Raw genomic sequence first — 14,234 nt, 5'->3', positions numbered from 1 at the left:
CCTGCTGGAGTCAAGCAGGCCTCTGTTTTGCAGATACTTCTATATGATGGTAAGGGGTTTGTGTGTTTTTAATTTGAAGGGTGAAGTGGTGGGGGGAAAGAAGTTTTAATTTTAACACCCCCAAAAGTACAGACCACAGTTGTGCAGCACTTGTAAAAGGAAACAATTTTTAATTATCCGACACTTGTCCACAGTTGGCAATCACTCTTGCCGCCATACCTCTGCTGAAGTTAACAAGCAAACCTGGGCTGGCAGCGCACGGTGAGGCTGGTTTGAGAAAGTGTTGTACCAGAGGGGTGGGGCAAAGGCAGCCCTGCCATGGAACTCCATGAAAAATAAATAAGTACATCAGGCGAATCCTTGACACATCCTTGACACTGTTTCCCAGGAAGATTCTATTGCTATCTTTGCCTGCATCAGTGCTGTGTTTAGCCATAGTGAAGTGGTCTTCCTGTATTATCTCTCTGCCCCCCCCCCCCCCCCCGCCAACCACTGCATAGACCACCCCACATGGCCAGCAACAGTCACTGCCCGCTCAGGCCCCAACCCAGTCCGCTTGCTCAGCAACTGCTCACCAGTGAACCACCTCCATCCTGCCCCACATGGCCATAGCACCAGCCTGCTCCGTCTCCAACCCCGCCCGCCTGCACAGCAACTGCACGCTGGGGAACCACCTCCATCCTGTCTTGCATGGCCTCAGCACCAGCCTGCTCCGCCAACAACCCCACCTGCCTGTGCAGCTACATGCCCTGCATCTGTTCCATTGCTTCAACATGAGGCGTCTCTTTGTGATGAGTTGCTGAGCATCCTCACAAACATCGTTTGAGAACAGTTCCTCGCTGCTTGGCACACAGGCTGCCACTAGATTGACCCTCTCCTCCTGGCCCTCTTCAGTCTCTTCATCAACTTGTGTCTCTGTATCTGAGACAAGTATTTCTGGCTCTTTTCTGAGAACTATCCACAGTGTCCTTAGGTTTGGTCATTGGATCCCCACCCAGAATTTCATCCAGTTCTTTATAAAATCTGCATGTTAAGGGTGCACCACCAGACTGTCTGTTTGCCTCCTTTGCCTTGTGGTAGGCTTGGCTCTGCATTGTAGGGTGTCTCACTCATACCCCTTGGCACACCGGGCTTGAGAAATTCAAGTGTACATGTCCTTGTTCTTATGGGTCACCTGCAGCTCTAGTTGTAGCAAATCAATACCCCACGCATGGATTAGATCCAAAAGCTCTGCATTGCTCCAAGCAGGTGAGCATTTGGGTCTAGAGATGCCACCCATTTCCTGAAGATGCCATGAGGACCACCCACACAGTATGCCTGGGACACAGGAAATAGATTTAAAGTTTGTTGGGTTTGCAGGAGGGAGAGGAGCATTTTACCTATAAACATTATGTGAGTGAACAGCGGCTGAATTCAAGTTGATGTCAGAGTGGCTAAATAGGGCACTGTGGGATACCTGCTTGAGTTCAATAAACTTGACACACAATCTGCCTGATCCGCACCTCATGATTGTCGACACCATTGTGATAAAAGTCTCTTGCAGAGGTGGAAGTTTTCTGTCACAACAAAATGCCAATTCAAGTGATGTTTGTCACACTATAATGTGGACACTCGGTGGCTTTTGTCATTTACAGGCAGTTTTTCTTGGCAAAGTGCAAGTGTAGACACAGCTTCTGTAACTTCCACTTCAGTTCATCCTATGAAGTGGGTTTTACCCATGATAGCTTATGCCCTAAGCTGTCTTAGTCTCTAAGGTGCCACTGGTCTTCTCATTATTTTTGTATCAAAATAACCATTATCAGACTGCTTAATTGAACCAAATTATTTGGAATCATGGGCATTGTGATATGTGAATCCTCTGAACTTTAGGGAAACATTGTGTTAAGCCAGCAAATTCTCTATAGTGAGACACCCATGTGGTCAAATGCACATTGTAAATCAATTACTTTTGCTTAAATGGGAGGTGAACAGGTTTCAGGGAAGGGTGAAGGTGAAACCTCCATTCTTCAAGGTTGGGGATTAAACATTGTATTTAAGTTAACTGATCCTTAAATGTAGCAGTGTTACATTTAGAAAGAGGCTTGAGATGCAAGAAATGCACAAATATATTAATGTGTTGTTGGTTAGGCCTTTGTGACTAGTATGCTGCTATGGCATAACATCTTCTACTTAATAGGTTAAACTTCCTACAGATCTGTAAGATTGAACCCCAGGGATTGCCTCTGCAAGTCCTTGGCAGATAGCTTAGCAGCATTCTAATTAGCATAGAGTTTCTCTGCTCAACATCTGTGTAACTACAATACGTTCAGCTTTTGGATAACCCCAAGTTTTATGTTTCAGTATGAGATATTATAATAGTACAAAATGGTCTTTTGATCTTCACACTCCCTATTGTTTAAATCCCCTTTATTTTAAGTTACCTTAAATTGAAAATAAAGAACTATTTAAAAATTTTTAAAAACCATTCCACAGAAAAAAAAAAAACACACAAGTATTTCATTGCCAAAACACATGATAAAGCAGAGCCATTGGAGTCTCGTGTATTCTGGTCATTTGCCTCACAGTGCCTTGTGCTGCAGCTAAGTCGCTCGTCTTACCCTTGAATTATATTGTAATCAGTGCTTAAATCCTGATAGCAGGTATTATAGACCATGACTACTTTTGTTTTGTTTGCATTTTGTTTAGCATTGGTGTTTTTTTTTTTTTAATTTTAGGGTCTGTTTAACAAAGAGGATAATTTGAGGTGTTTTGAAAGTGTATGTTGTGTGGGTGGTTTTCATAAGCTGTGAACATGTTGATGTAACTCAAAAGATACATTTAAGAAAATGACCCCCCACCCCACAAGAGAGACAATGGATCTGATGAAGTGGGTCTTTGCCCGTGAAAGCATATGCTCCAATACATCTGTTAGTCTATAAGATGCCACAGGACTCCTTATCACTTTTGCAGATCCAGACTAAAACGGCTACCTCTCTGATAAATGGCATCACTGTAATTATTTTCTTTATTCCACAGAAATTCAATGACTTCCTTAAGATCTGGGAAAGGAAACAGTGAAAATCGTAAGAGTGTGTTTTATACTAACGAAGAGTGGGAGATGTTAGATCCAACCCCAAAGGACATAGAGGAGTCAATCATACTGGAAGAAAGGCGGAAGCATGCATCAGAAGGAAACAAAGGTACCAGAAGAGACCATACCATTAGCTGTATCTTCAGAAAATATAACAAGAATTCAGTCATTTTTTGCAAGCCAAATCTTTGTGCCTACAGATGTCCTTTCCCTACATGAAATTATCTCCTTGTGATGCATGCAAGGGTCAACCAATGTTTTGTCCATAGTACTATATTCTGTGGTATATGTTACTAAGGTATTTGAGAGGTCTCTTGTGTTTGACTTCCTGTGCAGGTGTGTTCCTGTTTTGTTGTTGAGGTGCAGTGCTACAAGAGGAAAGGAAAGAGTCAGGATCTTTGATTATAATCTTATCTAGAGCCAGCCACTCATGGGAGTTATTGGCTTCAGACTTCAGAGGTGTCACTCTTCGTTCAAAGTGGAAAAACAGCATCCTGGTTGCTGCTACTTGATCGGGCAGTGCGGGGGAATAAAGAGTGGGAAATGCATCTGTGCTTTGATTAATTCTTATAGTCATACATTTTTGGAGTAGCCTTCATGAAAATTTGCAAAACTCTTTAGCGCTCTTGATTGCCATGAAGCATTAGTTAATGTAGTACAGGTTATACCCTCCTAGGGTTGGTCCTGCTATGGGCAGGGGGTTGGACTCTATGGCCTCCTGTGGTCTATTACGACTCTTTGGTCTGACAATGTTGTGTTCTGGCACAGACAATAGATGTTACTGGACCACAGAGCCCAGGAACAGGGAGGTGTGGCTGTGGGGCAGGAGAGCTGTAGTGGGGACCGCCAAATTAGTTGAGAGCCCCATGGGGGGGCAACACAACAGGGAGTTCTGGCCCAGTGACCACAGAGCTTCAGCCCCATCACAGCCATGCAGCACCAGCCCCAGTGGTAGACAGGGTGCTCTGGTTATGGTGTTATGGCCTTGGCAGCAGCAGGAGTTGATCAGCAGTGGAACCAGGCTGGAGCCCTAGCCTAGGGGCAGTGGGGCACCATAGGCCATGATGGAATGAACCTCTCCTGGTCCAGCAAATCTTTGTTTGGGACCAGTCAGGTCCCAAGGGTGCCAGACTAGGGAGGGCCAACCTGTATTCTTCTGCCTAAACAAAGGCACTCATCCTGGCAATCTGCTTCATTCAGGAGGACCCTCACAACCATGCAGAGCACTAGCTTAAATGATGCTGCACATGGTGCCTGGTTGGGTCTGATTTTAAGGTAAGGGCCATAGTTGTTTAGAACCAAAGAAACCTTAACAGTTAACTGTAGTTTGCTTCCACGGCAGAGTAAACTGGTGACTTGGAATATTCATTTTTGTAGTGAGTATGTAAAATTTGGTTAATTCACCAAATGTATTATTTCTTCATTCTCACATTTATGGTCTCTCTGAAAAAAAACCTTTAATGCCAAAAGAGATATTGTAGGAAGCAATTTAGAAAATGAGCCATACTCAACATTGGGTTTGTTTAAACTTCAGTAGAAGTCTAATTTTAATGAGCAAGGGCAGACATATTTTATAAAGAAATTTTGAATGCATTGAAACCTCTTTATTAAAAGATGTGAAGTAGAACAAATTGTTTTACACAGGAGTGACTGGTTCAGCCTTTCCATTTGATCTGGGCCGCATTCCACACAAAGCCAGACGTCCATTGAAAGAAATGATTGGATCTAGCAAAAATCGGAATAGCAGTGACTCCTCTCCAGTTGAATGGAATTCTGGGAATGGCAACAAACTAGCTTCTGAAATGCAAATGAAATTTCAAAATCAGCAAGAAGAGCTAGAAAGGCTAAAGAAAGATTTGTCAAGCCAAAAGGTAATTCAGACAAGAAGAGCAAGCACAACTGTGGACAGATCTGATAATACTGAGAATAAAGCCACCCTTTTTAATTATTTAATTTTGTTGTTAGTTAATTATCTGGTAACAAACACCAATACTAAATATACCTGTACATTTGAAAGTCTCAAAGTGTACCCAGAGATGGAAAAAGTCTTGGTTTGTGTAGAGTTTAGTAACTGCTCTTTTGGCTTTTGTGTTCTCCCTTATTTACCCACTGAAACTAGCTTTCCAGAGTGTGTCTGCAGGCAATTAAAGACAATTCACTGCCTGTATCTGAAACCTCCCTTTATTTTCCCCCAAAAGAACTCCTGATATCTGAGATCCATCTCTTTTCTTATCACATTAGAAACCCCCCCCCCCCCCCCCAAGATCTTCATGTCTAATTTTACATTCAGTCTGGATCACCAGCAGGTTTTGATAGAGCAGGGTACAAGTCTTATACCAGCAGTACGCTATGTAGATTCTTACATATATCATGTTGATGTCAATGAGAGTTTTAAATGCATAGGAAACAAGAAGCAACAACTCTGTTTTTCCCATATTTATTAGACTGAGGTAGGTTGTTTTGAATTTTCCCGTGTGACCTTTTGAGGGGAAATCAATTAAATGAGTTCCACATTTACTTGAGATTGCAGTCAGTCACTCTCTTAGGAGTGAGTCCCTTGTTTTAGATCCAGCTCCTTTGAGAATTCTTATTTCTACACTCACCAATCTCCTCCCAATTGGTTGATATTTTCATTGGTCTTTTTCCATGGCCAAGAATCTTAAAGAAAGCTAGAGCTATTCTATCAGAGGGCTTTGCATATCAGGACAGATATGTTGAACTGGGTTCTTTTGGGAGCTGAGCACCAGATGGATGCACCTCAGTAACCTATATGAGTCAACAGTCTTTGCATTTTGTAGCAGTTGAAACTTGTAGGTTGTGTAGATTCTCTCTGCTGTATACTGTTTCATGCTAGGGAACAAAATAACCCACCAGCATCTCTGCAATTGCTACGAGGCCCTGATTCAACCTAGACATACATACATGGTTCTTCAAACCACTGGGAACTTCCAGATCCCCCTCCACTGGGTCCCCTGGAGAGAACACTGGTCTAATCTTTAGGCTCTCCCTTTCATCTCAGTTTGTGGGAGGAGGTCCATTCCTTTATCTCAGAAGTACAACCTGTTACATCCTATTGAAAATTATAGCTTGGTGGGTTTCCTCATAATGAACTTAGTTCCACCCTTCAGCTACTTAATGGGCCACAGCTGTCACTGCTTTCTGCATGTATAATATAGCTTGTGTGTGTGTGTGTGTGTGTGTGTGTACACGTACACACACTCACACAAAATATAGCTTAGTACATACATCAGTTAATGGTATGGACTTTAATGGACTCCAAAAACCCTCTGACTTTATTCCATTTGCACTTGTTAATTCATATTATATTCTAAGTCTCTTTTCTTTTGTTTTACCTAATTGTGCTCTTAGGCTGTAGTGTCTCCTGCCTTTTATTCACCCTCACTTTACTGTATTCTTTTTCAGGAACTTGTGCGACTCTTGCAGCAGACAGTCCGGTCTTCCCAGTACGATAAATACTTTGCAAGCTCTCTTTGTGATGGGGTTCCAAAAGACAAATTAGAGCTGCTACACCAAAAAGATTCTCAGATTTTGGGTCTCAACAACCAGCTTGAAAAGCTAAATCTGGAAAAAGATAGTCTCCAGCAGGAAGTAAAGAATTTGAAATGCAAAGTTGGAGAACTCAATGAGCAGCTGGGTATGTTAATGGAAACAATTCAAGCCAAAGATGAAGTGATCATGAAACTCTCTCATCAGCTCAGTGAAATCGAGGACAATCCATCCTCCCAAAGTGGAACAGCAAATTTTTCCATGTCATGCTCTTTTAACAAGGAGCTACAGGAACTGGACAGACTAAAAGTAAGACCGCTGTGTGTCTCATTGCTCCAGAATCCTCACACCCATGAGATTTTTTTTTTCTTCCAAGTGAAGCTTGGGATTTACATTTTGCTGCCTGCTTGACAATATAATCTATAGACATTAAATTGTTGTGTTGGTTCACTGTACACTATAGCATGTTTTCAGTAATACGGTAATTTGTATGGAGGAAAACTACCATGAAAGAAAATCCAGAAAACAGGGACAAAAAATGGGGGGACAAGGGGCGGAGAGAAAACAAAGATTTAAAGGTAGAGTTTGGAACAGAAAAAACAGATGGTAAAAATAGAGTAGAGAAAAAGGTATAAGGGGGGAATAAAAGCTCAATGTAAAATGACTCAAAGGTTTGTTTTTCATACAGGCCAGGCTGTAGGAGGAGCTAATACCCCACAAGAACATATGTTTAGATTACCTGGTATGGGGCTCCATCCGTTTTAGTATTTTTCCATATGGAGGGAGGGGGGCAGGTTTGCCATCAAAGAAAGCCTTCCCATTTTCACCTATTTAAGAAAGAAGCCCCTAGAGGTGTGACCACCAGTCCTGAGAACACTCCTGTTTACCATCTAAGATGTCTACTAGAAACAACTGAAGCTTAACATTAAAAGTGGTTAGGTCCAGACTGGCAGCTTTCCAGGCTCTGAAAGAAGATGATTAGAACTACTGTTAGGATAAGGTATTACACGTAACAAGTTTCTTAGCATATTAAACTTACCTGGCATCTTTTGTTCTATTTTGCTTAGCAACATTGTTCTGTGTTGTATTACTTACAACCACATATATCCCACTTTTTATCTACTATATATTTTAGAGAGTTTGTGAGTGTGTGCCCATCTGTCAGTGAGTCCATTTGTTCAAGGACTCCTAAATGGTAAGAGCTTTGGTACAGAGCTGCTTCTTATCGTCTCACTCGCCCGCCTGCCTCAGGCAGCAGTGTGCGGGGAGAGGGCAGGTGGGATTTGGTGCATGCAGGGAGCTGGCTCCTCATGTGTATTGGCTCCCCAGAGCCACCTGTATCCCTTGACACCTCTCTTAGAGGCAGCAGTAGCATGGGGGAGCAGGTGGGAGCCAGTGTTGACAGCACAGTTCCTGACACACCAGCCTGCCCGAGGAAGCACATGCTGGCCTCCATGCAGACCCCTCTGTGCTGGTCCATTATGGCATGTGGTCCCCTCTGACATGGGCTGGCCCCTGGGGAGCAGCTGCTGACTGGGCCATGGGTTCCCGTCACCCTCTTCCCCCTGGGCCAGCCCCACCCCAAGTTGGCCCCGGGGAGAAGCTGGCAGGCAGGAAGGCTAGCCACATGTCTCGGATTGGCCACAGATCAGGGCAATTAAGTCTCCTAGTACTTTTATTTATTAATAAACCCAGTGTAAATAATCATTGCGGGGGAAGCAGCCACGCATGTGTCTCTCTGTGAAAAAAGGGACAGACAACGTGAATTTACCTTGTATAAAACTCTACAGATTAAGATGGATTTATCTGGCATTCAAGTACCATTAAGGCTGTGCACCTGGTGCTGAATTGAGTCTCTGTAACTGAGCTTTCCCAGAGCTGAGCTAGTCTCAGCATCTGTATTATACTACTGAGGGCTATGACCCTCTCTTGTGTCAAAAGGCCTGACTCAGCAAGACAGAGGCTTGAGGAGTACCCACGAGGGCAGGAAGGTTGGCTCAATGGTATTCCAGCACATCAAGTGACAGTCACTAGCATATCTATGTGATGGAACCCATTACACCTATTCCTGCAGATTTGTACTAGCAATGGTTTAGGCGAAGGTTTCTAACCATCAGAGGAGTGAAGTTCTGGAACGGCCTTCCAAGGGAAGTGGTGGGGGCGAAGGACCTATCTGGCTTCAAGATAAAGCTAGATGGGTTTATGAAGGGGATGGTTTGATGAGGTAACATGATCTTGGCAATTAATTGACCTTTCACTATCAGTGGTAAATAGGCCAATGGTGGGAAGATAGGAGTTGCTATAGAAAACTTTTTTCTGGGTGTATGGCTGGTGAGTCTTGCCCACATGCTCAGGGTTCAGCTGATCGTCATATTTGGGGTTGGGAAGGAATTTTCCTCCAGGGTAGATTGGCAGAGGCCCTGGAGGTTTTTCGCCTTCCTCTGTAGCATGGGGCACAGGTCACTAGCGGGAGGATTCTCTGCATCTTGGGGTCTTTGAACCATCATTTCAAGGACTTCAATATCTGAGATATAGGTGAGAGGACTATTCCAGGAGTGGGTGGGTGAGATTCTGTGGCTTGCATTGTGCAGGGGTCAGACTAGATGATCAAAATGGTCCTTTCTGACCTTAAAGTCTATGAGAAGTCTATGTAAGTTTGGTTTTTTTGTGTAAGGCTAGAAAATACTATCATCTGGTTTAGTAGTGATATTTAACTGACAAGATCTAGTAGTGAGCCAAGGTAGGATTTATTGGAATAGCTCCTGTTGACGAAAGATACAAGCTACATTAGAGCTCTTCTTCAGGTCAGGATAAGGTCTCATAATGTCTTTTCATCCTAAATCCTGCAGTATATTGTAAAGCAGAAATTTAAATGTCAATATTTATATAGGGTAAACATTAATTCTTATTTTTATTAACAGGACAATCTTCAAGGTTACAAAACCCAGAATAAATTTTTAAATAAGGAGATTTTGGAACTTTCTGCTCTACGAAGAAATGCAGAAACAAGGGAAAGAGATTTGATGGCAAAGGTCAGATTAAACCAGCTTTGTTATACTTGAAGGGTTTTCCTTCTGTTTGAAAAGGTCCAAAATAGATACTGGAGATATTCCATCGTGGTGTTGCAATTTAATTTGTATATCTGCCAAAGAAACTCCACTATACAATAGACATGGAACTGTTCATATCAGTTTTAGTGATGACTCTGATGAAAGCTACTGTGCTTGTTACAGTCTATTTAATCTTGCTGAATGAATGATTTCTCAGAGATTTGTATGACTTTACTTATAATTCATTAGTAAAGTCCAGGAATATTTCATGCAAAAAAGCTCTTTCCTTGAGATTAAGATTACAGTTCCATGAAACTGTCCAGGGCCGGATTAAGGGGGGGCTAGCAGGGCAGGTTCCCGGGGCACCAACCTATGAGGGGCGCCTGATGGCAGCTGTAAGGGTCACCATGCGCCTGGCCACGCGGCGCCCCTTAGAGCTGCCATCAGGCACTGTGCTCCAGGGGGGCAAAGCCGCACATGCATCGCGCACCCGCTGCCCGGGGCACAGGAATGGCTCGAGCCGGCCCTGAAACTGTCAATAGGTTTTGATGATGGGACTAGGTATTGGCATGGATATTCAGATCATTGCTGTGCTCTGGAGGAGTCTGTGTAGAGAGTGAAAATATATAATTAAAGCAGCAAGGAATTTTGAAATATTTTATCATTTTAAAGATGTTTTAATGAATATCTGTCAAACTTTGAGGACTACATGCACTCATCATCTGACATTTTAAAATATCAACTCTATTTAAATTACAAGAGTATAAAAGATTGGTGCTACCATCCATATAACTTCTTAGTGAATGAGTGGATTTTGTTAAAATTCCCTGCCGCCCCTCACAACCCCCCCCCCCCAAAAAAAACCTTTATGCTAATACTTGTCATATAACTCAGCCCAAGTCTCCCCATCCAATAAGTAGTGATGGTTAAGATCCATTTTAGTCTAAGTATGCAGCATTTAATTATAGTATTTGCTATCATAAACAGTATTGTAAAATTAAAATCAATTTCAGAATGTTTCTTCAAATGTTTGAGTTACTTTGTGCAATTTGGGCATGTAAAACTGACTCTTTTCAGGTTCTATATTTGTTTAATGTTTGGGCTGTGTGAATTTTGAACCAGATCTTTAGAAATGTGTTTCAAATTAGTATAGTAATTTGGCATGTTATTTTCTACAGTGCGCTAGTCTGGAAGCCAAACTTTGTCAGATAGAAAGTAAATACTTGATCTTGCTTCAAGAAATGAAGACTCCTGTTTGCTCTGAGGAACAGAGCCCTACTCGTGATGTCATTAACCGATTGCTCGAAGATGCTTTGAAAGTGGACCACAGTGATCAACCAGAGCAAGCTTTCTTTAAACCTTTCCTTGTCAGGTAAACCTGAGGCTAATTAATTATTTGGAGGGAATCAAGGAGGGAGGCGTGGGTGGAGAATAGATTTCAGATATGAAACTTCATAGATATTGTAAAGTCTTAAGTATCCTAAATGTACTTCAGGAGAATGAATATATAGTATTTTCTCATCCTCCATTTCTCCTCTAAACAGTATACTTATACCCTAGATTTCTTTATACCCTGGGTTACTTCAGCTCTCCCCCTCCAGGCATACCTGGCTCCAGTGCAGGTCCTCTAGAGTGTTCAGGACTGGAACCTCTGGCAGGGTTGGCAGTTCTTATAGGTCAAAGTCTGTGGGCCCAGCCTCTTTTAGGTCCACAGCCACCTCCCAGCTCTGGAGGATGGGACAGGTATGTGGCTCCTCTGGTGGCTGGGGTTTGACTGGTCTCCCAAAGTAGCCTTTTATAGCTCTAGCCCCACCTCCTGACTTCCTGTCAGGTGATGAGATGGGACCGGGATCTGCCCACCCGAGCTGTAGGTCACTGGGTGGCCACTCCACCTCACTACAGGCCAATAGCCCTCAAACTCAGGGAAGCATGGGAGGTTCTAGGTTGCATATTAGAAAAAACTATTTCACTAGGAGGGTTGTGAAGCACAGGAATGGGTTACCTAGGGAGGTGGTGGAATCTCCATCCTACAGGTTTTTAAGTCCTGGCTTGACAAAGCTCTGGCTGGGATGATTTAGTTGGGGTTGGTCCTGCTTTTGGCTGGGGGTTGGATTCGATGACTCCTGAGGTCTCTTCCAACCCTAGGATTCTATGAACAGGCACATAAGAGTCCACATCGATCCTGATGCCCAAGTTCCTGCCAGCGTGGGACTTAGTATGTGTAACCAATGCCAAGGTATAATTATAGGGAGGTACATGCCTACCAACAGGTTCCATAGTACCAGCCCTTGCTTCCACCACAGCCACTGGTCTGGTCAGAGTTATTCTGGAGACCAGGGGTGCTGCTTCACCTCTCACCACTGTCAGTCTCCAAGGCAGTCCCCCTCTTCTCCCCCCCCAAACAGGATGGTCATTGGGTCAAGGGTACTCCAAGTCCCAGTCCAGATCACAGCACCCTTCATGCACATGGGGCAGATTGCTGGGTTCCTGTGACAGAGTGAACGAGGCCCTGAGCCCAGAAAGCCATAGATAAGGCTTCCAGGAGGCTAGAGAGGCTCTGGAGGAAATGGCTAATCAAGGGCCAGGGGGCCTTCGACAGAAGCTGCAGAGCTCAGCAGCAGTCAGTGCAGGGCAGAGCTCAAAGAGAGCAGACTGCGAGGCTGGCTGAGGAAGTTGTCTTCTGAAGGGAAAATCCTGGAGGTGCCACCCTCTCTGAGTGGGGAAAGGGACTGAGGGGAAACAAACTGAGACACCGACTTGGAGACACTAGCAGAGGGTATTGGGATGGTCCCTGTTAGATTTGTACCCCAGAAAGGGTTTGAGTATTTCACAGAGTGTGATTTGGCTGGCGGGCTGAGTAGCCAAAAGTCTTTTAAAGAGACAGTGCAGGTAAATGCACTCAAACAGATAGGGACAGTGCAGGTAAATGCACTCAAACAGATAGGGACAGTGCAGGTAAATGCGCTCAAACAGATAGGGACAGTGCAGGTAAATGCGCTCAAACAGATAGGGACAGTGCAGGTAAATGCGCTCATGCAGGTAAATGCGCTCAAACAGATAGGGACAGTGCAGGTAAATGCGCTCAAACAGATAGGGACAGTGCAGGTAAATGCGCTCATGCAGGTAAATGCGCTCAAACAGATAGGGACAGTGCAGGTAAATGTGCTCAAACAGATAGGGACAGTGCAGGTAAATGCACTCAAACAGATAGGGACACTCTCAGGAGATGAGCCACCCCATTACAGTTTCCTTCACTTAACTGCCTTCCAATGCCGATCACTGGCTGCATGCGTTAGAGATTCTTCTAGATCCAACTGCTCTGGGTCATGGCAAAGTGATCGGCACTGCTTGGCATGGAAACATCCATCTGCCTCGTGGTCTTCCTAAGCTGTCCAGTCAGGCTCAGAACAGTGGCCACTGACGCCAAGCCAAGCCCTGACTTACATGGCACTGTCAGTGTGGTCAGCACTGCAGGCCCATACATGGCCTCAGCGTCAATGGCCTGGTACCTCTCTCGACCACTCCAGCCCACCCAGTCGGGTGATGGGAGGCATTCAAAGGAATGGGGAAGCCCCAGAGAAGATGACAGTGAGCTAAGGAGACTGTCGAACATAGCACCACCAAGCCACCAGGGGAAGCAAAGCCACCCCGGCACCTATTTCATCATCTTCATCCCCAGATGAGGGGATTGTAGTCCCCCTGCACCTGAAACTGCCGGAAGATGCAAAGACCCATTAAGAACTATTTGAGAGGGTTGCAAGGATTCTGTGGCTACAAGCAGAGGAGTTGAAGGAGTCCACAGACTCCCAATTCAATGTCCTCTGATCCTTGGCGCCCGTGAGGGCAGTGCTACTCCTTTATGAAGAGGTCCTGAAGATTACCACGGCCTTTTGGCAGGTACCCTTCTCCCTGGCACCCACCTCTAAGAGGATTATGCTAGAGATTTCAAATACCTTTTCATTCCCACTTCCCTCAACTGCCTGGTGGTTAAGACAGTCAATCAAAAAGAGAGGCAGGGGCAGCCCAGAATGACATCCAAGGATAAAGGCGCCAAATAACTGGACTTATTTGGGCATAAGGTTTATTCTCATCCAGTTTACAGTTCAGGATGGTGAACCACGAGGTCCTCCTTCATTGATATGACTTTCATAGTTCTCTTCCCGGAGACTGGTACACTGCCCTCGACTTGAAGGACACATTCATTTACACTGCACTCTTCCCTGGAGCTGGTCCCCAGCTTGTAACTGTGCTTGGGATTCTTCCGTCCCAAGTGCAGGACTCTTGTGGCCCAATCCTCCAATTTGTTTAAGTCATTCTGTACCCTATCTCTGCCCTTAAGCGTATCTACCTCTCCCCCCAGCTTAGTGTCATCCGCAAACTTGCTGAGGGTGCAATCCATCCCCTCATCCAGATAATTAATAAAGATATTGAATAAAACCGGTCCTAGAACCGAACCTTGGGGCACTCCGCTAGAAACCGACCGCCATCCTGACATCAAGCCATTGATCACTACCCGCTGGGCCCGGCCTTCTAGCCATCTTTCTATCCATCTTACCGTCCATTTATCCAATCCACAATCCCTTAACTTGCTGGCAAGAATATTGTGG

General features: G+C 44.4%; 1 protein-coding gene across 2 annotated transcripts in view; it reads left to right on the top strand.

Moving 5' to 3' along the window:
- TBC1D2B (TBC1 domain family member 2B) overlaps nt 1-14,234 on the top strand; it is a 65,451-nt gene that overhangs the window by 32,495 nt on the left and 18,722 nt on the right. For both annotated transcript variants that reach the window (XM_075897627.2, XM_075897628.2), the window contains exons 4-8: nt 3,016-3,179; nt 4,715-4,941; nt 6,494-6,886; nt 9,499-9,609; nt 10,806-10,999. In XM_075897627.2, coding sequence (XP_075753742.2) covers nt 3,016-3,179; nt 4,715-4,941; nt 6,494-6,886; nt 9,499-9,609; nt 10,806-10,999 — 1,089 coding nt within the window. The remainder of the gene's footprint in view (nt 1-3,015; nt 3,180-4,714; nt 4,942-6,493; nt 6,887-9,498; nt 9,610-10,805; nt 11,000-14,234) is intronic.

This window comes from Pelodiscus sinensis, chromosome 14 (assembly GCF_052426305.1).
Source record: "Pelodiscus sinensis isolate ZL-2025 chromosome 14, ASM5242630v1, whole genome shotgun sequence".
In the NCBI taxonomy this organism is placed as follows: domain Eukaryota; kingdom Metazoa; phylum Chordata; order Testudines; family Trionychidae; genus Pelodiscus; species Pelodiscus sinensis.
This window is presented reverse-complemented; position numbering and strand designations above follow the sequence as displayed.